The 26,726-nt window shown below is 33.6% G+C and overlaps 1 protein-coding gene across 1 annotated transcript; it reads right to left on the minus strand.

The window, feature by feature from the left end:
- Nucleotides 1-24,450: 24,450 nt before the first annotated feature.
- Nucleotides 24,451-24,972, minus strand: LOC142520327 (uncharacterized). The gene has a single exon (XM_075623329.1). The coding sequence runs from the start codon at nucleotides 24,970-24,972 to the stop codon at nucleotides 24,451-24,453; it is 522 nt and encodes a 173-aa protein (XP_075479444.1).
- Nucleotides 24,973-26,726: the final 1,754 nt, after the last annotated feature.

The following is a 26,726-nucleotide window of genomic DNA, read 5'->3' on the forward strand; positions in this document are numbered from 1 at the left end:
GATGGTTTACCTTTTCTATTTGCTGAAAGAATTAGAAAATTTTTAAGAAAAGATGATATTAATATTCCATATGAAAATTATACTTATGGAAAATTAATTAGTACTTGTATTAAAGAGGGTTTAGCTCTTTGTAATGAATTAAAATTAAATAATCAAATTAAAAGACAAAATTTACTTGAGAAAAAACATTTAGGTAAATTTTGTGATCAATTTGGTATAGACTTACCTAATAAAGGTAAGAAAAAAATTAAAAAGAAAGATGAAAAACTTTATAGAAAGAAAAGACATTTGTCTGAAAGACAAAAAGATAAGAAGAAGAAAAGAAAAGAAAGCCGTAATTTACGGAAAGAAGAAAAATATAAAAATAAATTAATAATTTGTAGAAAATACAAAAAAACAGGACATTATGCTAATCAATGTTGGGCTAAAAACAAAATTAATAATTTAGATATAGATGAAAATCTAAAATAAACATTATTTAAAATAATAATGGATTCAAATAATAATTCTGACAGTGAAACTGATAGTTCGTTAGAATCATATATTTCAGAAGAAATATTAGATAGTGAATCAGAGATTTTTGATTTAGAAGAATGTAATAATTGTATACAAAAAAAATCTTGTTTAAATCATATAGAGGATTATAAAGATAAAAATGATGATTTTTATAAACTCATGTCTCAATTCAATGATTAAAAAATTAATGTGTTAACTAACAATAATATTCTAGAATTCCTTAAAATGATTAAGGATCCAGTATTAAAATCTACAATTATAGATCAAATGGAAACTAGTGCTTCAACTAGCAATAATAATAATATTCTTGTTAAACAAGAACAAGCTTATTCTATTAAAGAAGTAAAAAATCTTCTACAACAAAAATATAGTAAACAAAATATAGTTACTATACAGGATTTAGTTAAAGAAATAGAAAATCTTAAAGAACAAGTAAAAATTTTACAATATAATAATAATAGTTTAAATTATCGTATTCCAATTATTGAAACTAATAATTCAGTAAATAATTCTGAAAGTTTTGATAATCTTCAAGATATTTCATTTCCTGATCCAAATCAAAAACATTTATCTGTTTTAAACATGATTATATCTCAAAAATGTTACACCAATATTACTTTATTAATTGAAAATTCTTATAAGAAAAATTTCATTGCTATGATTGATAGTGGTGCAGATTTAAATGTTATACAAGAAGGATTAATTTCTACAAAATATTTTCATAAAACTACCCATTCTCTTTCTCATACAGGAGGAGAACCATTAGAAATAAATTATAAATTACCAAAGGCTTATATTTGCAAAGATAAAAACTGTATTCAAACCAATTTTTTATTAGCAAAAGATATTTCTATCCAACTTATACTTGGACTTCCTTTTATTTATCAAAGATATTCTTTAACTTATGTTGATGAAACAGGTATTATAAGAACTTTTCAAGGTAATCCTATTTCCTTTCAGTTTATAACTAAACATATTCATAGAATCCTTAATGAATTACAAGAAAAGATTGAAAGAAAAACTTTTCAAATAAATATATTAACTATAGATGATAAATTAAATAATCCTAAATTACAGGAAAAAATTAAAATTATTTATAATAAATTTTCATTAGAAATATGTAATGATTTCCCTAATGCTTTTTGGAATCGTAAGAAGCATATTATTTCTCTTCCTTATGAAGAGAATTTTAATGAAAATAATATTCCTACCAATGCTCGTCCTTGCCAAATGAATTCTGAATATTTAGAATTATGCAAGAATGAAATTCATTCTTTATTAGAAAAAGGTTTAATAAAACATTCTCAATCTCCTTGGTCATGTACTGCTTTTTATGTTAATAAACATTTTGAGCAGGAAAGAGGAGTTCCTAGATTGGTAATAAATTATAAACCTCTTAATAAGGTTTTAAAATGGATTAGGCATCCTATTCCTAATAAAAAAGATTTATTAGATAGATTGGTTCATGCAATTATATTTTCAAAATTTGATTTAAAATCAGGATTTTGGCAGATTCAAATAAAAGAATCTGATAGATATAAAACTGTTTTTAATGTTTCAATAGGACATTATGAATGGACTGTTATGCCATTTGGCTTAAAAAAATGCTCCTTCAGAATTTCAACAGATTATGAATGATATTTTTTATAATTATTGTAATTTTATAATTGTTTATATTGATGATATTTTAGTATTTTCTAATGATATTGAAACACATTTTAAACATTTAGATATATTTAAAAATATTGTTATTCAAAATGGTCTTGTCATATCAAAATCTAAAATGATTTTATTTCAAATCAATATTAGATTTCTTGGTCATATGATTGAGAAAGGTAAAATAATTTCTATACAAAGAAGTATAGAATTTAGTTCAAAATTTCCAGATATTATAATTGATAAAACCCAGTTACAGAGATTTTTAGGAAGTTTAAATTATATTTCTCTTTGTATTAAAGATCTTACTAAGGATTCTGCTATTTTATATGATAGATTAAAGAAAAATCATTTACCATGGTCTGAAAAACATACTATAGCTGTTAAAAATATTAAGGAAAATGTTAAAAATCTTCCTTGTCTTATGCTTGCTAATCCCCAATGGCATAAAATTGTTGAAACAGATGCTTCTGATATAGGTTTTGGAGGGATTCTAAAACAAACAGACCCCAAAACTAAAGAAGAATATCTTATTCGATTTTATTCTGGAAAATGGAATAATACCCAGAAAAATTACTCCACAGTAGCAAAAGAAATTTTAGCTATTGCAAGATGTATTTTAAAATTTCAAGATGATTTATATAATCAAAAGTTTATTATAAAAACTGATTGCAAATCTGCAAAATTTATGTTTAACAAAGATTTTAAACATGATGTTTCTAAGCAAATGTTTGCAAGATGGCAGGCTCATTTAGCTCTTTTTGATTTTAAAATCATTTATAAAAAAGGTGAAGATAATCATCTACCTGATTTCTTAACTCGAGAATATTTATCTTAATGTCTTTATTTTTAGATATGAATTCTCGAGGCAAAGGAGAGCCCTCTTATAGAGGGCGAGGTGGTAGCAAAAAACCTTCTAATATTATTGTACAACATGGTAAACAAAGGCTAATAGCCCAGAACTTATCCAGTTCATCAGCCAGTAATACTGAGCAAAATAATGAATTATACAATGAGTTTCAAGAATTTTTGAAACAAAAGCAAAAAAGTAATACAGATTCTCAATTTTCAGCATCATATGCTAATATCATAAAAGAAGATGATAATGATTCTGCTCTATATACAGAGACAAAACATCGTGAATTAATTCTTCTTATAGAAGAAAAAGATACCCAATAGGAAAAAACTGCATGAACTATCATGGATAGATATTTAACCATTACATCATATGTATATGGTTCTTACAAAGAAAGAGGATTTTATGAAAATCTTCTGCTATCTACAAAAAGTGTTGATATAACTCACATTTTCAGTAATACCCAGCAAAAAGGAAGTTATAACTTCTCAAAGTTCATTATCAAAAAGATAATATCTATTGAAGAATGAGGTATATCTCTATTGGTTGAAAAAGAATTTTATTCTGAAAATCATAAAATGAGTTTTAAATTCAATTTTTGGAATTATATTGAGAGTTTTAATAAAACTCTATTCTATGAAAATGAAAAAAGGAAACATACATGGTTCCTAAAGATTTGTGAAATTGTTTTTCATCATCCTGTTCCAAATTGGTTTTTAATATGGTGGAAAATATTTGGTCCATCTGCAAAGATTTTGCCAGAAGTTTTTATAAAACCCATGAATACGAATTTATGTCTATTCTTTATGGAATTTGGAATTCCTTGGATCTGGAAATGGCAACCAGAATTTGGATATACTGATGAAGGAATTCCTTGCATATGGCGAGTCAGTTCTACTAAATTTTGGGACAAATTATTGCGAGATGGTCCAGAAACTGGAAAATCTTATGGTTATGATACTCTTCATCAAATGGAGGAGAAAATTTCATTATACCAGAAAGAATTCAATAATCAACAAGAAAAGGAGAAAGCCTCTATGAGTCCATTTAAAATTCTCACTCAGAAATATTCTGAGATTTATTCAAAAGAAAAAATAATTGAGGTTTATATTGAAGAAATGAAGAATGATCATTTTCAGAATATTGGATGTTCCGATTCAAAATCTGATCAATCTATGGCATCTGAATCCAGTGAAAATCAATTTATCCATCTAATGAAGATGCATGATGCACAGGATCCAGAGAATGATATTCCTCAATTATCTCAAATAGATGATATCTTTGAAAATTTGAAGAAATCCCTAAAGGACAATATCAAAGATGATTAAAATCATTGGAAGTGGAATCTCACTATTTTCAAGAATTGGTGGAATAACACATCATGGCATATCATGACAAAAGTGGGTGGCATATCACTATAGACTTTTTGAATATTGTAACCATGTTACTATTTGCTTTAATAAATCATTTTACTATTTATATTTTGAGATAGAATCCGGGTTTCATGTCCGGCTCTTCTATCTATATATAGGTTATTTCTGTGTTCTTAAAAGAACACGGTCGAGTTTGCTCCCCTCTATTCTCTATTGTAAACAACCTTTATGAAGTTTATCAATAAAAGCTTGAAGTTCTGATAACAACTTTGTAAGTTTATACTATTTTACTGTTTTAAAATTTTATTTTTCATAAGATTAGCCTGAATGATAGGCTAAAATATTCGTGCTAAATTATTACCTTACTATGACATGATCTATATTTATTTGTAACTTGGAATCAGATTGAGATAATAAAAGATTTATTTAAATTTTTGGAATTTAATGTAATATAAGAGTCTTTAGTTAGAACATAAGGTGAAAAGATGAACCATGTAATGGTAAACACAAGGTTCGAGTTTAACAAGGAAAAATAAATTCACGTTGTAGCCCTTCAGCCTGCTTAGCCGAGAAATGACGTTTAAGGTGTTTATGGGTGATTTTTATGAATTTATGATTCTGAGGTGGACCTAGATAAAATCCTCTATTGTTTAATTTCTTTGGTATATCTTTTATAAATCCTTTTATGTTTTGTAAAATTTTCAAATAAGAATCTTATATTCATTATTATTCTGAGATTTAAATTCTTCATTTTCTTAGCTCAGTATGAGTTGAAAATGGTATATAGGCTGGAAATAACCTCCATGTGTGCGAAAGCCACTAAGGAAAAATTTGGTAAAACAACGCCAAGTATCAGATTCACTTTGATTCCAAGCCTCAGATGATATCAGAGCCATGGAAATAGGCTTGGAATCAAATTGAATCTGATATTTTACGTTGTTTTACCAAATTGATACGCGCGTATCTTCGAATTTTCAAGCGTAAAAACGTTAAGGAATGCCATGTATCTCCTTTCTCATCATTTAAACCATGATTATATGCTGATGTTTACATTTTTGCATGAATTTTCATTGGTCCCTCTTTTAGCATCGTTCTCGTAAAGGTTTTGACACGTAAATGCGTTATCTTGTGTGCAACTCACGTTTACTTGATCTTGTGCGAGGGGCTGCCAATTCCATGTTGCTAAGGGACTGATAACATCATGAACTAAAGTAGCAAGGGGTTGGAGTTGGCTAAGAGTCGAAATCCTTGAGGGTCGATCGATGCTTAGTGTATGAAGGCTCGGGTTTGGCGAGATCGAAGGTTTTGGGTTGCGTGGTCATGCATGGCTTGTTTCCAGCCAAGGACTGACCCTCTAGGGTCCGTGACAAGGCTGGAAGGGGGCCAAGAATGGCTGGTAGTAGTCTAGTGTTGCGTATTTTCACTACCGCAAGTATACGGTGTCAAGTTTTAGTACTGGTTTGAGTACAGATATCGATCCCACGAGGAGTAATTATTTAAAATTGTATATTAATTACCATAATTGACATAACTCAAATTTATCTAGAAAAATCAATGAGATAGTTTATGATCAATTCAGAGAAAAATAAATAATCAGGGAATTCTTAGCACGCAGTTGAAGTTCATTGAGTAGATCAATCTAGAGATATGATTTTGTCTGGTCTCCCCTATGCTAAATTAAAATTGACTAATATATTATTAAATAGAATCATGTTTACTAACCAAGAACTCGCAATTTCCTATTCCCTTTTTCAAGTGATAAATAGAACTGTATTAGCCATTACTGATTTTAATATGTATATTCAAAATCACGTAACACGTAATAAATGCAAACAATGTTTTCTTATGAATTCGTCAGAGTTATACGTCTTTTGCACGTTATAAACGTCCAACGATGTGATTTCCACTGTCCTAATTTCAATCCCCTCCCTCGAGTGTTAGATCTTAATTATTTGATCAATCGAATTATGGTCAGTAATTCAAAACATTAACGACAAGAAATCACAAATAAACACGATGAATTAATTCAATGAAAATTCAAAAGGTCAATAACATAGGTTCAACCAAGACTACGTCAATCTCTAGAAAATAAAATTAGTTCATACTCGAATTTAAATTAATACAAAACCTGTTTGTAATCATTAAAAATGTAAAAGTAAAGAACCGAATTAGAAACGTGTTTAGAAGAGATGAAAGAGCGTCTCCGTGTCCGGATTCAGCGTCTTCAATCTCCGTTCTTCGCGTTTCGTGCTCCGTGCTCTGACTTTTTGCTCTCCTTTTTCGAGTGTGTCGGCTCTCCAAATTCCAGAATTTTTGAACCCCTATCAAAGTCCACGACTAACCTATTTAATTTTGAACATCGCGCCGCGCGCATATGCGCGACCTAAACCGGCGCATATGTGCGCCTCTTTCTGTGCTGGGCTTCTTCTCGCGCGCACATGCACGCACCAGCTCCGCGCATATGCACGGAGTCCTCTTTTTTGTTCATCCGGATTTCCTTCGCGGTCGCATATGCGCGCCCTTCTCTGGTTTGCTTTGTGTCTCACTTCTTTCTGGCGCGCACATGCGCGCTCTTGACTCGCGCATATGTGCGGATCTCTCTGCCTTCAGAGCTGGGCCATTTTCCTCCAATTTCTTCTAGTCGTCATTTTCGCTCCTTTTCACGCCCATGTAGTAGCCTGACCTAGATTCCTGCGAGCACATCAAAAATAGCAAAAGACGCATAATTCCGCCCAAGAAAACTAACAATCTATATGAATTATAAAGATAATTTAAGTGCATAAAATGCACTTATCAAGCCCCCCCAAACTTGAACTTTTGCTAGTCCTGAGCAAAAAAAACAATAAAAATAAGCTTCACGGAAGAAATAACGGTAACAACTAAAGTCATGGATATGCAAAAGTGATATTGGCCTCCGACTCATTTATTTTCATGTAATTCATGATTACTCAAAAGTCACGTGCGTGTGTGCTATGTCAATGCTCATTTACCCAGTCAACTGCTCAAATAGATTCACAACACTTACTACTTACTAGCCTTATAAACTCAAAAGATTTTCAATTCAGTTTAACCCATAGTTCATTAACATACAGATTCACTTACATAGATCACAAAGGACTTTATTGGTGATTATTTGGTTAATAAGATATTCAACACAAGTATACCAAAGATGAAGTTACACAATGAGATGCTTGCATGCAAATGATTAAAGTCTATACTCGTTAACCATGTTTATCAGGTATCCATAGGCTTGATTTGAACAACTTTCTCCACTAGTATATTGGAAAAATGTGACAAGGTTAATAGGTCTTGTAGGCTGGTAACGTTAGGCTATGGCTCATGGCTACAATAAAAGTATGGAAATCAAAATTTGAGAGAAATAGTCGAATTTTCATCATCTTCACTCTTATTTCGTTCACCATCACTTCATTGTTTTCTTCCCAATCATATCCTTCATTTCCCATATTTTTCTTTTTCTCCACTTTTTGATTCAATCTTTTGATTATTTTTCTTCTTCTTGTCACTTTTTCAACTTCTTTTTTTCGCATTTACTCTTTTTTTCTTTTCTTTTTTTTCTTTTTCAAGGAGTACTTGAATCGTTACAACACCAATGAACTTATTTCTCTCAAAATTAGTAGGACAATAAGTGTATAAGCTTTATTAGGTAGTTGTTGTAGGATGCAGAATAGATACAAGTGCGGGCTAATTGTATGACATTGACACACACCACTTGATTTTTAAAATAGGCTCAAAATGAGACACTAGGGATATTTCATGTTTATTCGGTAGGATCAAAGGCTTAAACGGTTCCAAAGATTGCCTAAATAATTCATATGTCACATATTATCCGTATTTTGCCTCGAAAGGTGTTCAAGCAAGTTCTAGATTTCCAACAATCCAGTGTTCAACTCATACAAACCAATCACATGCAATTTTCAATCAAATGATATATGAGAGGTGCACAAATAAAAGTCAAGCATCTCAATCTACTCGAGGTTCAATGGGCTAACGAACGATAATAGCAATGAAAACAAGCCCAAAGATATTAAGAAAGATTTCCTAGGTCATTTCTGTGTTTGCAAATGTCTCAGTTAATGTCATGTGAGAAATACTAAAATTCAGATCTCTATTGTCTATTTAGCATCACAAGCATGTAAATTGTCTCTAAGCATTGATAATATCAACAAACATGACCGTGCAAAGATATTTGTGACTCTCAAGTAACCATGAATACATGTATGCATTAAAACCACGATTTCATTATCATCATTGGCCACACAACGACGTATCCCTCAAACAATCAATATGCAAATTGACCCCCCCAAACTTACAGTATGCATTGTCCTCAATGTATAAACAGGAAAGAACGGAACAATTACCTCCCACGACGACTGTCAGTGCTCGCCGTCACCATCGTCGTCATCCTCATCCATGGTCTGGGGTGGGGCCTGGTAAGGGGCATGTCCAGGGTACTGGGGTGGCCATACCGGTGGCTGGGGAAACATCGGATCCTCTGGACCTATAGGTGGAAACCGGTGAGCAAGCACGGAAGTGAAGTCCATCATATAACCCATAAAATGGTCGTTGCGGAACTGAAGTGAATCCAGCACCTGGCGTTGCTCAACCAGTAACCTCCTCTGGTCCTACATCTCAGTCTCAAGTCTACGAAATCGGTCTCCCCTGCGCTTTCTGGCTGCTGCAGGTGGTGGTGGTGGTGGAAGCTGTGGTTGTGAGATCTCCTCTTCAGCCGGATACTCATGGGGGATGTAAGAGGCAGCTCCAAAGAAGGCAACAATGGGGGCCTTCGGCTTTAAAACTTGCTCATCAGGTGACCATGCCACGCCGGCCTGTCGGCATAGCTCGGTAACAATATGAGGGCATGGAAGAGCGACCGTGGCTAACCCTGTGCCGGCTCTCATAATCGATCCATAAATGATTTTCCCCAAGTCAACAGATTTGTCCATCAAAATAGCAAAGACAAGTGCAACTTTATCTTTGGTGACATCATGGTAGTGCGAGGATGGGAGAATTCGGGCCAACGCGAAAGATGTCCAAGCACTCGCATTAGGGCCCATATCGGATTTCTTTAAAGAAATAGGACCGCTCGAGCTCATTTTCCAGGCAGCGCCTTCTTCACATACGGTCCGGATGACCTCTGTATAATCAACTCTTTCTTCAAGAAATTCACTGTACTCGTCATGGTCAAAGCTGGGCATCTGATATATCAAATTGATCGTTTGAGAGTCAAATGACACCAATTTACCTCTCACCAAGACTTTAGAATCGGCATGACGTATACGGAGATTGGCATAGAATTCTCGGACTACTGAGATAATGGCATCCAATGGGGGTTGAGCAAATTCAACCCATTGTTGTCGTTCCAGTTCATTCACAATAACACCGCGGGGAACTGACAATTAAATCCCCTTTCCGGGATGATTGATCTTGTCATGGAGCTTTCATATACCTGTTGGGCCTCCTCGTTCCAAAATCTGTGAGAATCAAAACTTGACGAGGAAGAGGCACCATTTTTCGATTTCTTTTTCGACGCCATGGGATAAAATAATGCCAATGCTCAGACCCACACACTGAATTCAAATAATCTAGTAGTAGAGCAAATACAATCTCACCACACCAACATATCCGATTAGCAACGAAACGTACAACCCAATCACGAAATGATTTAGAACAAATCAAAGTACCCAAGTCACAATAACAAAAGTTCCCCAAAAGATCGAACACCAATTCTAACTATTACGACGGATTGAACAAAATTTGGAGAAAACCCCTTACTTGAACCATGAAATGATGGAAAATCGTAGTGTGGTCGGAAGTTGTGGCGGTGATTGAAGCTTCGGAGTGCAGCTTGAAGAAAGGGGCGATGGCGGTCAGTGTTTCTACTGAGAGCGGCAGTGGCTGTGTGTGAGGAAGAAAAAAAAGGTTCAGTGATTCTGATGAGGGTTCGCGAGTCCTCTTTTTTTTCTTAAATCAGGCAAGGTTACTGTATCTCTTTGTCGTCATATGGCGCATATGCTCGTCCTTTCTCGCGCATATGAGCGAAGGTCTCTGCCTCACATTTGGTCTTTCGCGCATATGCGCGCCCTGAGTAGTGCATATGCGCCAATGTCTCTGCCTTCCGAGTGTAATTGCCATTTTCCTCCAATTTCTTCTAATCGTCATTTTCGCTCCTTTTCACGCCCATGTAGTAGCCTTACCTAGATTCCTGCGAGCACATCAAAAATAGCAAAAGACGCATAATTCCGTCAAAGAAAACTAACAATCTATATGAATTATAAGGATAATTTAAGTGCACAAAATGCACTTATCATCTAGGAGTCGGCCGAAGGGATTAGATTGAGGGAGGGTTCGATAGCTTGTGCGGCGCGGCTTCTAGGGTAGTGCACGGGGCTGAGGTTTTGGGAAGTAGGATCAGCTAGGGTCAGTCGAGGGGAGTCTCTTGGGTTCGAACACGGTCCTAGTATAGCTGGTTAGGTGCTGGTCCGCGTGGTTTTGAGATAGGATCGAAAGTATAATACGTTTGGTGCACTAGGGTCTTGAATTATCTTGTACAGTAAAATTACATCAATGTTTTGGGGTCTTTTTGAGGTTTTTAAGTAGCTAGAATAAGTGGTTTTCAGGCTGTACATGTAGGTTTAAATCATATTTCAAGTTGGGAAAAGTTTGGTTGAAATTCGGGTTGATTCGGGTCCTCGGTCCAAGTTTTAAAACGAATCGAGTAAGTTTTGAAATGGGCTCGATTTTACGTCTAAGAAATACTTTTGATTATGTTTTAGGATGTTTTAAGGAGTTTGGTAAGCTTCGGGTCGAAATTTTGAGGTCCAGGGGTAAAATGTCATTTTGGGTTCCTAGGGGCAACATGGTCATTTTGCAGCCGAGTCGAGTTTTGAGCCCTAGCAGCGCCCTGAGCACAAATTTATCATGTTATTAAATGTTTATGCATCATGTATATGATTTTTACGTAATTATGAAAAATACGTTGCATGCTTGGTTTTAAGGAAAATTTACGTATATGCATGTTTTTATTAAGTGATAAATTTGATGACATGTTTTGACGGATAAGAGTTGGTTGTTACTAACACGATTATATGAGATATTATGAGCTGAGGCCAAGGCTCAGTGGGCGGGTAATGCTGTCGCTGATGTCCTCGCCGCCAGGTACCGCGGTTATATTAGATGGATCCATCGAATAGCTAATACGATAGAGATGATACAAAAGTCACAACTAATGAACTGAATTCAATTAAATAAAATGTATACGTATATGATGATATGATGAGACATATTTTGACATGTTATGCTATTATATGCCATGTTTACGTTTATGCTTTTAAGATCATGAAATGTATGTTGATTACAGTATTTTTCACTGTTACATGTTATGTATATGTACTTGCTATTAACGTTACAGGAGTGTTGAGTCTTTAGACTCAGTAGATGTAAATGATTCAGGTGAGAATTTAGACGAGGAGACTGGAGGTGCCGAAATCTGAGTAGGCAGGGCTGGATGTGCGAGCACGACCCGAAGACCACACTTTTCCGCAGATCGCGTTATTATGAGCTTTCCGCACATCACTTTTTATGGGCTTCGAGTAGACTTGATCAGTATTACACGTTTTTATGATACACTGTTGATTTTCAGGATTTTTTTCTTGCTTTGTTTTATTCGTGCATGGTTAAGGTCCGAGTTGGCTCATTTTTAAACTACAGTATTTTTCTTTGTCGATTTTTTTACGATAAATTTTTAAATGACATATTTTTCAGCAGGGTTGCATCCATGCAAAATATTTAAATGTTTATTTTCGAAAATGTAAGTTTTTTTAAAAAAAATAGCAGCATTTAAATTAGTAGACGTTACATCAAGTTACTCATTTTGAGAACAGTGAAGGAAGAAAAAATAGTTGTGCGGCTAGAATGGGTTCTGTCCAATGTGTTTTCATCTGAGGGATCTAGATCAGGAAAAAATGGCTCTATTTTGGAGGTCTTTAGATACAACAAGTGCCAAATAAGGAGCCTAACTGCTTGAAAGACCTTCATGTTCAATCATTAGTAAACATGAGTCGGTCTGACTGAAAAATTTCTCGATCTGTGCTTCTTCAACCTGAATGATTTGCTTTACATCAATTTCAGTAGGAGCTTGGCCAACCATAGCTATTTAAACTACTTATTTTTCTATGGCTTGAATGAATGCAGCTTCTTATACTCTACTATGAGTACATCTTCTTAGTAACCAATGTATTAGTATTCTGAATTCCCGAAGAAGCTGACAAGAGTATGCTCAAAGTAATGTCATCATCTTCATCAGCCTATTCTTCTTGTAGTTCTACAATTTATTTCACAAACCAATATAGGTTTTCCAGGCTGATATGTCTTAGAGGTAGAGATTGGAAATCTCTAATTGTATTGGCAGTTTGGCTTCATGAGGATCCAGTTCAGTCTGGTACTCAGAGGCATGTTGAGATGATGATTAAACCGCCTTTTCTCCTTAGCCTCCACTGGCTCGAACAACTTGTGATCACTTTCCCAGAATTTTACCTTCAATTGCAATGACACAAGATCCATGTCAAGGTCGATTAATACAGTAGTAAGTTTGTGCTTTTAAGCTCTAAGTATAGCCTTGAATGCTATGAATATATATATTAAGCGTTAGCTTTTGAGAGATTTAGAACACTGAGTTTTTGCTTGATAACTGATTGCTTGATTTCTGGATTACGGATTTCTCTCAATTGTAGATTCTTGTTGACCAGCTGATCTTCTCGTCTATTTATAAGCTTGCTTCCAACGGTAACAATAAATCTATTTGAAACTTTATATCCGTTGTATAGCCACATCAACATTCTTCTGACAATCGTACACTGTAGCTTTTCTGATATGCGGAGTTCCCACTATGCGTTGCAGTCTGCTCTTGTACAGTTGTCGGTTGATAACTACGTTCCTTAAATAATGACGTGTCAAACTGATTTATCAGTTGACAAAGCCGATAGGTTTAACTGATTGCTCTTAACTGATTGTAGTTTAACTGATCAGTTCCAGCTGATCATCCAGTTGACTACAAAGTTCAGTTATTTTGATTCAGTTGACTACAATACGCACTAATCTTCAGTTCGATCTACTGTCAGTTTAACATTTGTTTCAGTTCAGTTACACTTAGTCTTCTTGATCAGTTGTTCATCCTTTTTACGCTCAGTTTGTCAAACTTCGAAATTAAGTTTCCAACAATTTGTTATCCCAAAAGGTAGAGTAATTTACTTATCTCGTAAATGTCATTCCTTAACTTGTTGTAGTCGAGATAATTCGAGGTCCTACATATCCCGATTTAAGTGTTTAGCATTCTTAAAATCCGAAATTAATATCCGCAAGGTAAATCATTGATCCAAAAATAATCTTTTTTATATTGGAACGCGAAAATTGATCCATGAGGCTTCAGTTCCGTCTATTACCATAAATCTCATAGTCCACAGAACCTTGCATCCATAAAATCACAAATTATTTATCTAATAAACTTGCTACCTAATTCCAATGCATATTTTCAATTGGTCCCAAAATAACTGTCTCCTAGTAACAACTATACTTTTGATCACCAATTAGGAGTTGGATTCTCAATTTCCTAATCTCAAAAGGATTAACTATTTTATGACACTGCAAGTTGTGTCTTAATAACTTTAAATATTTCCCCAAATAAATTCATCCTTATAAGGTTTAGTGACAAAGTTCAAAACAGATGTTTCTGGAACTTAGAAACCATAGCAATCGCATTGTCAATCCAAATAAAATTCTTTCTCTTAACTTACTTCCTCAAATTTCGCAATTACCTCGTATAGTACCCAAATAATATTTTTCTCAAATCTTGTAAACTGAAGCTTATGAGAATTATACGAACTCCGATATTCTTAGTTTGTATTCCTCGACTCGTTCATAACATTACTTCAATAATTTTGCCTAATATTCCAATATACACGAATTCCGTTTACTAATTTTCTTCCTCTCTCATTTGTCCCCTCAATTATCTTACTTAAAAATTCTGGAATCTACAGTACAAAACTCCCAAACTTTCCGATACCATAGCAATCGTTGAAACTAAAGGTATTTGTATCTTATGATAGAAACAAAAATAATAATAACGTTGATTAAATCATATTTCTAATATTTATATCCTTTGTTCTTCACGTCATATACTTATAACACCTATAATATAATTGTGATTCTCTACAATCCACTATGATACCCAAAAATTAATAATTTGACGAATCATACTTTCTCATAAAAAAATCGATAATACCAATATTTCTCGTTCATCTTTACATATCTGTTTAATTTTCTCAATCGAAATTTCTTATGTAACCCTTAATTGGTAATTTACTTGCTGACTACCTTCAAATGGACTCTTTTATTTTTAAACAAATCGCAACCTAAATCCAGAAGTTCTCGGATTATTCGATTAAGCCTTAATTATCGCATTCTTAGCCCCTCAAACTATCGAATTTAATGGAAAAACGGTTCCCATAGCTTTCGAAAATTGCTAAAATGACCCTATAGTTCTCTTAAAATTTGCAATCAAGACCCAAAATTTTTGAATTCTCCAATTTAGCCCCAAAATTTTCGCATTTTAGCACTCCAAGTTTTCGGATTCATACAACTAAGCCCCTATATTTTTGAATTATAGCAAAATCAACCTCAATATTTCTGAAAACTTGTAATTAAATCCCTCAAATTATTATAATTCAGTTCAATATTTCCTAAAACTTTAATTAAGTCCCTCAAATTATTATAATCCATTCCCTAAGTCATGATTCCTAAAAATTTAACCCACGACAACAACTTAAAAATTCTCTTCCTACACAATGTAGAATTCGAAACAAGCAGTTATAAATCATCAAGTTCAATTCACCTCAACTTAATTTTAGGTAGGGCAAAATTTGAGATACACAAGAAACAAATTCTCCTCATGTCTCTGAATCATAATTGTACACACTGTCCAAACCACGTAACCAACATGCATTTAAAAATGTAAAATTACGTCTAGATTCTTAATTCATGTATCGTATAAGCATTAAGCTCAGCATATTAATCTTAAAGCAGTAAAAATCATAGACTTGAGGCGTGACTTCTTGTAACGTCTCACTCATTTTTAAAATTCTACTGGACATTTTTTTAAACAAAAGCTCACATTTTTTAAATAACATTTAAACATTTCGCATGCATGCGCTGTACAGAAAATATAACATTTAAAAATGATCTTAAATATTTGACAGTAAAAATAGTGCAATTTAAAATAGCCAAACTCATCCCAAGATCGTACGTAAACATAAACCAATCAAAATCTTAAAAATCGTCAACGTATGAAATTATCGATCTCCACTTAATATCATAAAATCATAAATGCGCGGAAAACATGCGGTCCTCGGGTCGTGACACCCCACCAGGTCTGCCTACTCAGAGTTCGGCACCTCCAGTCTCCTCCTCAATAATCTCACCTGCATCACACACGCCTAGTGAGTCTAAAGACTCAACACACCTACACCGTTAATAACAAGTACATATACATAACACACAGCAGTGAAAAATACCATACTCAACATATCTTTCATGAACTTTAAAATTTTAATGTAAACGTGTCATATGCAATCGTGACGTGTGAAAAACAGCTTATCGTTAGGCATCGTTCATCTTTCATCATTCATCATTCGCCATTTATCGTTCATCATTCATCATTTATCATTTATCATTTAGCGAATTCAGTTCATTAGAGGTGACTATCGTACATCATTCATCATTTACGATGGATCCATCATACATAGAACCGACGAATCATCAGGAATTTAAGGAAACACTCCTAAATTAAAAATTTCCACCTAAAATTATTAAATGTGTTAATTTTTCAAAGTTTTTTTTGTCCCCAAAAAGAAAAGCTGACCATATCTCACACTCCGAATCCTATCTACATATTTGGTTTATACTAAATAACTCCAAATCCTACGACGCATCAAAATTGTTATTTAATGAAGAACCGAAGCTTTAACTAAACCTATAAAAACTTCTAGAATATCGCACTCTCCACAATTTCTAAGCAAACCAAAACAAAATTTAATTTCTTGTTCGAACGTCGAATTTATGGATGACACTACCCAAGAGATCGTCATGGTTTCACCGAGAGTCGAAAACAACGTCGTCACCACCCGTGAGACTCAGTTTCATGTGGATTTCAATTTTTTTGCGACCTCTTCGTATGCGAATACCATGATCTCGGACTTACCGTGCGACCTAGTATCATGGACAAATCAGTCTGTATGGATCTCAAACGACTCATGAACTCCAGAAGTTCACGTCGAATGATCAATCGTGAGCTGAGTGAATGGCCACTGGGAGATGATGACCGTCGAGATTTGACCGAATTCGCGATCACTGCCGTGAAAGTTCTCATCAGGCTTATGCCTCCACAACACAATGTTTTGGTCATTCCCTTCAAGGTCTTAGTGGTATGTAAGAGGCGAGTTAATGAAAATGATCTTGTCATGGAATTGATGGAAGAGGCCGATTCTGGGATGGTTCCGGCTACAGTTTCTTCCATTGAAACTTTAGAGATCAAGACTGCCACTTTGTGCGAAAATGCAGACGAGATTTGTTCGATCTGTCTAGAAGATTTCTACACAGGTGAGGATGCATTTGAGGAGACGAGGGGTGAGGACCAGTGAGCTGGCTTGGACTGAGCGGGAGGCTAAACCTGAGGACCGCCATGTTTTAAGTTTTTATGAATGTTCAAAAATACTATGATTTATGTTACTGGTTATTAGATTTTAAACACACTTTTTGGCAAACTTTACTTTGAGATCTTTTGTGCAACTACTTTGGGATGAACAATTTGTTTTATCGAAATTTGAAGGTTCACGATTTATTTATAAAATTTTTTATTTTTCCGCAAATTTTAAAGTAGTTAAAAGTATGGTACGTTACATCAACCATCAAGTCCTCCATTAACATCAATATCATGCTCACCTGAATCGATCACAATTAGTGAGTCTATTGACTCAGCAAACCTTAATTATAATAGAAAGTAATGCATGTACATTCACAAGCAACAATGAAAATACTTTTAATAAAATAGCTTTTCATAGTGTAAACTTAAAAAAAAATTCCTTTCATCATATACATATACATTTCCCTTTTTAGTAAATTCAGATCCTCAATTGTGAATTTCATATTAGCTGTAGGTCGATGAATCTATCTACGTATAACCACGGTACCGGGTCACGGGGACATAAGCGACACTCTCACCCGTCAACTGAGCTTTGGCCTTACATATCATCGTCTCATCATATTAGTCACAATGAATTCACCTTCTTCAACTTTTCATATTTCCATCACTTAAAAAAATTCATGCACATATAAATCATTTTCCTTTTAAACTAAGCATGCAACATGTCTTTTAGCATTAACGTTTCATCATAAAATATAATAAATATTTGAAATAAACATTTTAATATTAATTACAACATTCAGGGCACTACAAGGACGTCTAACATTTTTCAAGTGTAAAATGACTGTTTTGCCCCTGAAACCTTAACTTTCCCAATTTATCCTTAGACATTAAAACAACGACCCAAATCCATCCAAACTTAACATGACACCTTAAAATACACCCATAAATATTTCTTATACGTAAACTTAAGCTTCACGACTAATTTCTCAATTCGTATTTAAACTTAAACGTACATCTCGTTTTTGACTCATATTGACTCGAAACTTAACCAAACTTGAACCAAAACTTATTAACACCTAACCATACCTTGTACAACCCAAATAAAGCCAATTAAGACCCTCAGAGTTGCTTAGAATGCTTACTGAATTTTCCGCACTTGTTTCTTTGAACCTTAGCTTGTTCGACCCTAGGTTTACTCCATTCCTAGCCCTTGGACGACCCCACCAGACCTTAGCTTACCCTCTTAGGAACATGACCAAGCCCTTAGAAACCTACTGGAACAACCTCTACCGCCCTTGCACTTGCAACCCCCTAAACCATAAACCCCATGCCATGCGCGACCCAAGCTTCTCGTCTCCTTCCTAGGATTTGCACCAGCCTTCTCTTGAGCCATCTAGGACCATTACTAGACCCTAATAGGACCCATATCACGTCCCTATAGAAGTTACAAGCTGCTTCTTCCTAGGGCCAAAAACGCAAGCCTTTGTCCCATGAAAACCCTATTTTCGTTCAATAATTTACCCTACCTTGTCAAGCCTTTTAACATGCACATAAGGACCCTTAAACATGTGGAAAAACATCCCTTCCCATAGCCATACCATGGAAGCCCCTTTGTGCAACATAAGCAAGAGTTTTAAAAGATGAAAACTATAGTTTTATCAGGTTTACGCCAAAAAAATGAAAATATACAAAATATATCAAATTTTTCATGCAATCATGTATAAAAACATATAATATGATGTGAAAGATGAGCGAAGAAAGATTAATGTGTGCCTCTGCGTTTATTATTCTCAAAAATCAACTTGCGATGCGAAGAACGTCGGCAGAGAGGGACCCTGCTGAATTCCTTCGAATTCTCATGACTTTTCATTCGAAAATACATGTGAGTGTGTGGTTGTGTTGTTGAAGAAAGAGTCCTAGTAATCCTAGTAAAAGAGCTTGGAAGATTGAATATTTGATATAAAACACATGGTGCAAGATTAGGCCAATTAACATAGTACATTAGGCCCTTTAAGCTCATTAGATAATATTTTAAATATTTTGTTTAGGAAAGTTTTTGAAAATATAGCCGAGTTCTCAAAAAGTCCTTATTTTCATCGAAAATCGATCACCGGTTTAAAATACGATGCGGAGTGTAAAACACCTCAAAACACCTCATTTTCAAAAATTCCATTTAAATTATACCACACATTAAAGAATTAAAAATAATTATAATAACATTTTCCCTCATACGGTCCCCGGTCTCCGTTTCTCGATCGCGTCTCGAACAAACTTTAAAACACAATTTTATGCATTCTAACAGAACATCCTATTTTAAACATGTAAACATGTACACCATAATTAATTAATGTAATTAAAACCATTTAATTAGTCATTTTCTATTTTTCCTAGATTTACATATAGTTGGATTACGTTATCGTATTTTGGAACTTACAACATGAATCCAAGGATTTAAGAAAGATGGAACTCTATGACTTGTTTGAAAACTTAAATTCTTATGAATTCGAGTTGCAAACCAGAGAGGATGATCAGTTTACCTCTCAGCTAATTAAGGCTCTAACTACTGTGAAACTGGAACCATCAGTTCCAAACAAAAAATCAGTCAAACAATTGAGCAACGATGAAATGTCATTATTTGTAAAGAATTTTGGCAAGTTTCTGAGAAAAAATCAAGGCGATTTCCAAATTTATGACCGAAGAAATTATTAAATAGGTGGTCAAATAATGACTCTAATACGTGCTTTAACTATGGAAAGATTGGCCACTTCATAACAAATTGCCCAGACTAAAAAAGGATGACAAGAGGTCATATGAAAAGGGCAAGAGATCGTTTGACAAAAAAAAATCAGAAGATGAGAAGAAATCATTCAAGAAGAAACATGATAAAAAGAAACATGGTCAAAAGTTGTTCATTACTGAGGAAAACAAGTCAAAATGAGCTAACTCAGACTATGAGCTGTCTAAATCAGAAGACCCAAGCACTTACAGTGATGATGAGGAAGGAAAGTGCTTAATGACTAATAATGCTGAGCAAAGGTAGAATGTTTCGTATTGGTTGTGTGCGTGAGAGTTATATGTTAAGCCAAACTGGAAGCCCATCCAAACTATTCTAGCTAGGCATAACTTGATTAAAGGCAAGTCTAACCGATACTTTAAGAGCAAGCTTGTTCAGAAATGATATAGGCTGACAAATGAAGTTGGAAAGGAAACAACATATGTTTTCTACAGCACACATACATGCATATGCACAATCTATTTGGAACACAGCAAGTGGTTGGTCAGTTAAACTGATCGAAGTTTGTGTTCCAAAAGAACTAGTACCTTCTGGACCCAAGTAGGTACGGATGCCAAGATTTATTCGTAAGTTGTGATTGTAGGGCACAATAACTGAATATATCAAGAAGTCAGTTTGGTACTTGAACAGTGGATGTGTAAGGCACATGACTGGTGAAACAAAACTACTATCAAAACTGACTCCATTTACTGGACCCAAGATCACATTTGGAGATACTTCTCAATGTTAAATTATGGGTAATGATAAACTTATCCATGATAACGTTATCATTAAATACATATTACTTGTTGAAAATCTTAAAAATAATTTGATCAGTATAAGTCTGTTATGTGATAATGATTATTCAATTGAGTTTTGTCAGCATGTTTGTACAGTCTAAGTACTTTTGGATGCAATATAATGACAAGTGGCATGCCTGGAAACACATACAAAATCAGTTAGACTTCTCAACCTAGTAAACCAGTGTGCTTCATTGCTTCCAATTTACTTTGGTCTCCAAACCAAGAATAAATAATCTATAATGGAAAATCCGAGGAACAAAAATCCCTCATGTTTACATCTCATACTTGGAAGGCCATGAAAAGCGGTGAAAAAATTTACGTAGCAATGATAAACGAGGTAAATGAGGGGACGACACATAGACTAGAAAGATATTCCGGTAGTACAAGAAATTCCTGAATGTCTTTCTTGAGGAATTGACTGGTATAGTCCTTGACCGTGAATTGGAGTTTAAAATTAAATTGATACCTGATGTTGCGCCAATTTCAAAGGCTCCGTACTGAATGGCTCTAGTGGAACTCAATGAAATAAAAGGGTCGACTTCAAGAACCACCAGATAAGAAACAAATTAGATCTTGTTAGGATCTGTTGGGAGTGAAAAAGTGTTTGGGAGTGAAAAAGTGTTTAGAAGGGGGGGGATTGAATAAACACTTTACAATTTTCACAACTTTTTCGATTTATGAATCAGTTTAATGATAAACTTCATTCGCAAATCTTGTTGTCAATGTCAATCAGTTAACTTGATAAAAGTGCGGAAATAACTGAAACACAGATAGAATAAAATTGATAAGGAAAAAACACAAGATTTCTGGATGTTCGGAGATTTCAAATACTCCTACGTCACCCCTTCTATCTTGAAGATATGATTTTCACTAAAAAACTTTGATCTATACAATGGATTGTACAAACCCACTATAGTTTGGACTTAATACTGTCAAAACTGAAACTTTTAGTATCAATACAACTTATCAGTTCTTAACTGATATGTAACTTTCTTAGCACAACTGATCTCTACAAGATCGAATAATATAACAATAAGTACTGTTTTTGTTATAAATTTATTTTACGAGATTAAAATGATTTATCAAAATAATTCAAGTGGGAAAAAATAATTTTTTTTAGTTGGCTCGTGAGATTGGACAAATAAAGATGATATTATAATTTTAAAGATAAGGATAATATATCTATTGTTTAAGTTGTTCTAATAATATTTTTTATGTTAAGTTGTTTCGAAATACATTGGTTTCCCTTCAAAATCAAGAAATCCACAAATTTTAGGCAACATTGGATTTAACCGCCGTCTAACCAGTGTTTTTTGACAACAAAATGAACAAAATACCAAAATTCAAAAGTTATTTTATCAAGACGAAAAATTGAAAAGTTTGTAGACCTCAACAAAAAAGACAAGTTACCAGACCAAAATTAAGTTATTTTCCCTCTGATCAATCACCAGTTCATTTTATGTAGCCAAATGAACCATTATAATTTATAATTGTGAAAAAATTATTTTCGAATAAATTCGGTAACTTACATATTTTTTATTTTTGATAATGTTATATGTCATTTCATTGTTTTACTCCATTAACTTGCTCATTTTTTTATCTTCTGGGTCTTTTTTCATTGAAATGATGATGTGGTGCTAAACAATACTGTCATGGTACCTGGCATTGCTGACGAGCATATCATTTATCATGCCATCGTTCCAGTGAGAAAAGATCGAAATTTTAAAAATTGTGAAAGTTTGGAAACTAAAACTGTGAATTAACCAAGAATATGACTATTAAAATTTCTCATTATTGAACTAGTCAAGTGCTTCGGTTTCTTCCAAGGATTTATGATGTAATATTTAGTTGAAAATTCAAGCATTACAATATTGATGATCGAGAATTATGAAATTGTAAAATTAGGGCATGATATGTTTTGTGTACAATCTGAATTACGATAAATATATTTTACATGTACAATTTCTTTCGGATGGCTGAAATCATTATTCATGATCATATGCGTTGATTCATAGGTATCTAAAGACGGGTTTTTTGTTATAAATTTTTTTTCGCAATTAAAATGATGTATCAAGATAATGCAAGTGGGAAAAAAATAAATTTCTTTTTCAGTATGCTCGTGAGATTGGATGATGAAAAATGATAGAATTTTAAAGATAAGGATAACATATGTATTTTTTAACGAACGAATGTTTGTTGTGCTCATTTAAATTTATTGGAGCTCATTTAATCAAGGGAATATGTTTTTGAGTAGGTCTCTTGTGAGACGGTATCACAATAATAGCCATTATATTGAGATATTTGTATTTATTTTAAATTCCCCTCCCATTTTGAAATCTTTCATTAGATATATATATATATATATTTTTCAAAAATACTAAAGAAAATATCAAGAAAAATATAATTATTTTAAAGAACTAGTTATTCGGCGGATCCTATTACAAGATACACAAAATCTCTTCTTATTTTGGATAAGTATGGATGAAAAATCATGACAAACAAATTATAAAATCCCCTTAAACCATAAATAAACAAAATTTATATTTCTTAGTTTTTCTTTAAAATTATCAATCCCAACGCACTTCTCGTCTACTGTTTTTTGTTCGTCAAAAACCAAAATTTCTTGTCCCAATATTTTCTTCTTCTTCGAAAGTTGAATTATGGATGAAACTGCCCCCTTAGAGTTAGTCTTGGTCGACCCGAGAGTTGGAAACGATGTGGTTACCGCCAGGAACGGATCCAGGAATAAAAGTTGGGGGGGGCTTGAAGTCAATATGATAAGTTATATATTATTAAAAAAAAATTTACATTATATCGTTCAACGAAGTTGTGCCCTACGAGATTTTAAAACATAAAATTCATCAATAATAGAATTTACATCAATATGTTTAGCTAAATCTCGTTCAATATAGAGTGTCAAACAATCGGCAAGAAAGCCATCCTCCATTTTATTGCGAAGTGCCGTCTTCACATGCTTCATTGCTGAAAAAGCCCGCTCAGTAGTGGCAGTAGACACAGGTAATGTCAAAACAAGATGAATCAATCTAGTCAACATAACATAAACACTTGACCGTCCACTCTCGGTCAATTGCTGACACAAACTCAACAAGTGTAGAAACCTTTAAATTCCGCATCACATCAAGTTTATAATGTATCAATTCATACTCCAAAGCAACAATTTCTTGATCTGTGAAATCTCCAGGATAAAACTTCTTCGCAAGCTTGCAAATATCATCACTGTTAAATGAGTCAAATGAATTTTTAGGATCTAAAGCTGTACTAAGAGAAAGAAGTTCCACCGATGACTCATTGAACCGAGTATTTAACTCCATCAAAATGAAATCTATTGCTGCATTAAAAACATCAAAGTGGTAAAGATATTCTATTGTAGTTTGCCGACAGGAACGTCCAATCTTATATAGACAATCAAGGTCAGGTACATCAATTTCATTTCTTGAGCAAAAAACTTTAACTTCCTGAAGAAATTCATTCCACCCACATTCTCTAAATTCTTGAAGGCAAGTTTTGGTAGTAGTGACAAATGTGATAACAGTCAAAATGTCTTGAGATTTTCTTTGAAGAATTTGACAAAGAGTATCTGTTGTTCTCATAATTTTATGCATTAAGTGCAAAATAAACACAAATTCAAAGCTTGCCATGTTTCTGTAAATCCCCCGAACTTCAGCCTTAACTCTTCCATTTGGAGAATAATCACTGAGAACTTAAAAAACTTTGCAAGTTGCAGTGTACATACCTATCTAGCTTTTTACCGAATCATAGTGAGAACTCCAACGAGTAGCTCCTGCTCGTTGCAAATTACCAATCTGGTTTGCACCACTTCCAGAATCACGTTCTCCAATTGACAACATATACTCAATTTCATTTCTCTGTGGAGTATGTAATTCAGCAATGCGCTTAGTAGAAGAAGTGACAATATTAACAATATTGTCCAAATGAGAAAAGAATTCCCAAATAACACTAACATCCTTAGCTGCAGAAACCAATGTCAGTTGTAAACGATGTGCAAAACAGTGGACATAGTATGCATAGGGACAATCTTTGAGAAATAATGCTTGAAGTCTATTCCACGCTCCACGCATATTGCTAGCACCATCATATCCTTGGCCTCTGATTTTCTTAACATGGAGATCATGATGAACAAGAACATTTGATATCTCATATTTCAAATTCATTGAGGTAGTGTCACTAACACTTTTGATGGCAAAAAATCTTTCTGTCAAAATCCCATGATTGTTCACAAACCTCAATATAATGGCCATTTGCTCTCGTTTAGATATATCTCGGGCTTCATCAACAAGAATACAGAAGTATTTATGTAAAGCCCAAAATAGTATACGTAAAATCCATGCATATATTTAATTTATGAAATTTATTATTTTAATTATTTTTGTTTATTTAATGTATGTTAAAATGTTTTCTAGAGTTTTATGTTTCAAGCGATTATTCGAGGCGAGATCGAGGAAAGGAGATAGGGACGATTTTTTTTTAGTAAATTTTAATGCAGTATTTTATTTAAGATAAGGATGGAGTATTTTAAATAATTTAATTAATTTTAGTAATTTAAGAGCTTAATTATTTAAATGATTAATTGATTTTAAAATTTTAAAGTTGTAGTATTTGTGCATTTTATTTAAATTTAAAATTTATAATGGGGTTAATATGAGATTTATTTTAAATTAGTATGTTAAATGTTTTTAAATAGATTTTTTAGTATATTAAATACATATGTTACAATTGTTTATTTATATGTAGGTATATATATATACACACATATATATATCAACACACAAGCACACACACTTTGACTCACACACACACTCACACATTTACACACACATACACACAACACAAAACACAAAACAAAACATGCTATTAAACTTTTTGACTAAAGAGAAGGTTGTGTTTTTAAAACACTCCTCTCTCAATTTATTTATTTCATTTTCTTCCTTCTTTTTTTTTCATTCAACGAGCACATCTCCTCTAAAAATTTCCAGCATATATTTAGTAAGTTTTCTTTGAAGAAATTGAGCTAAGTTCGTCCCGGATCGTCTCCCGTATCATCTCCGCTTCGATATCGTCGTTTCGGTATTTTTAAATATCAAAAGGCACGTATATTCTGTTCTTGATGCATCGATCTTGTCATATTAAGCGTTGTGTTGTTATTGATGCAAAAATTATATGTGTGATGCGTAGAAGTTTGAGCAATCACGTCTAGATCAAGTTTGAAACAATTTTGGATCACCAAATTCACGTTTTTGCTGTTCTGTAAAATACTGCGATTTTTTGGTATTGATTTTGAGAAAAATTTCAACGTGAAAATCGTACAACTTTTCGATGCCTTCGATTTGATATAAAATTCGAGTTATTTGGATTAAAAACGAGTGATTTAGGGTGTTTTTAGTATGACTGCTATTTTTAGATCCGAAAACTCATGTTTCGCTGTTCTTTCGAAATCTGCGATTTTTCAGTACATATTTTGAGAAAACTTTTAATTACAAAAACGTAGATCTTTTTGATACGTTCGATTTGATATAAAATTCGAGTTATTTGGATTAAAAACGAGTGAGTTATGGAGTTTTTAGTATGACTGCTCAAATCGTGTTTCAAGAAAGTTATGAATTTTAATATGTTCTTGAAGTTTTTATGTTGCAGGCTTTGTTGGGGATCGACGGGTGATCGTTGCTGCATATAAGAAAGTTAGTAATGATGTTTAGAGTGTTTTTGAGGTTTTGATTCATGTCGTTAAGAGCTTGAATTATTAAGATGTCGTAAGAAATAAACTTTAATATAAATGACAATATTTTGGGTCGTATGAATTGTAGGGTGATTATAAAAGTTTAGTTCATTGTTATGGTGTCCTAGAATGGTCTCATAGTGATGAATCTTGATGCCTTATGTGTTAATTGGGAGAATAGACATGTCGCAAAATTTTCATAAAATAATTCGTCGAACAGAGCGGACACGGACCCGGACACGGAGGTAGGCACGGTGTCCGTGCCTTCTTATTTCATCA

The sequence above is a fragment of the Primulina tabacum genome, chromosome 12, assembly GCF_025594145.1.
Source record: "Primulina tabacum isolate GXHZ01 chromosome 12, ASM2559414v2, whole genome shotgun sequence".
Lineage (NCBI taxonomy): Eukaryota > Viridiplantae > Streptophyta > Magnoliopsida > Lamiales > Gesneriaceae > Primulina > Primulina tabacum.

What these genes read in the sequence shown, in the direction of transcription:
- LOC142520327 (XM_075623329.1), bottom strand. Translation starts at nt 24,972, where the DNA reads ATGGCCATTATATTGAGGTTTGTGAACAATCATGGGATTTTGACAGAA.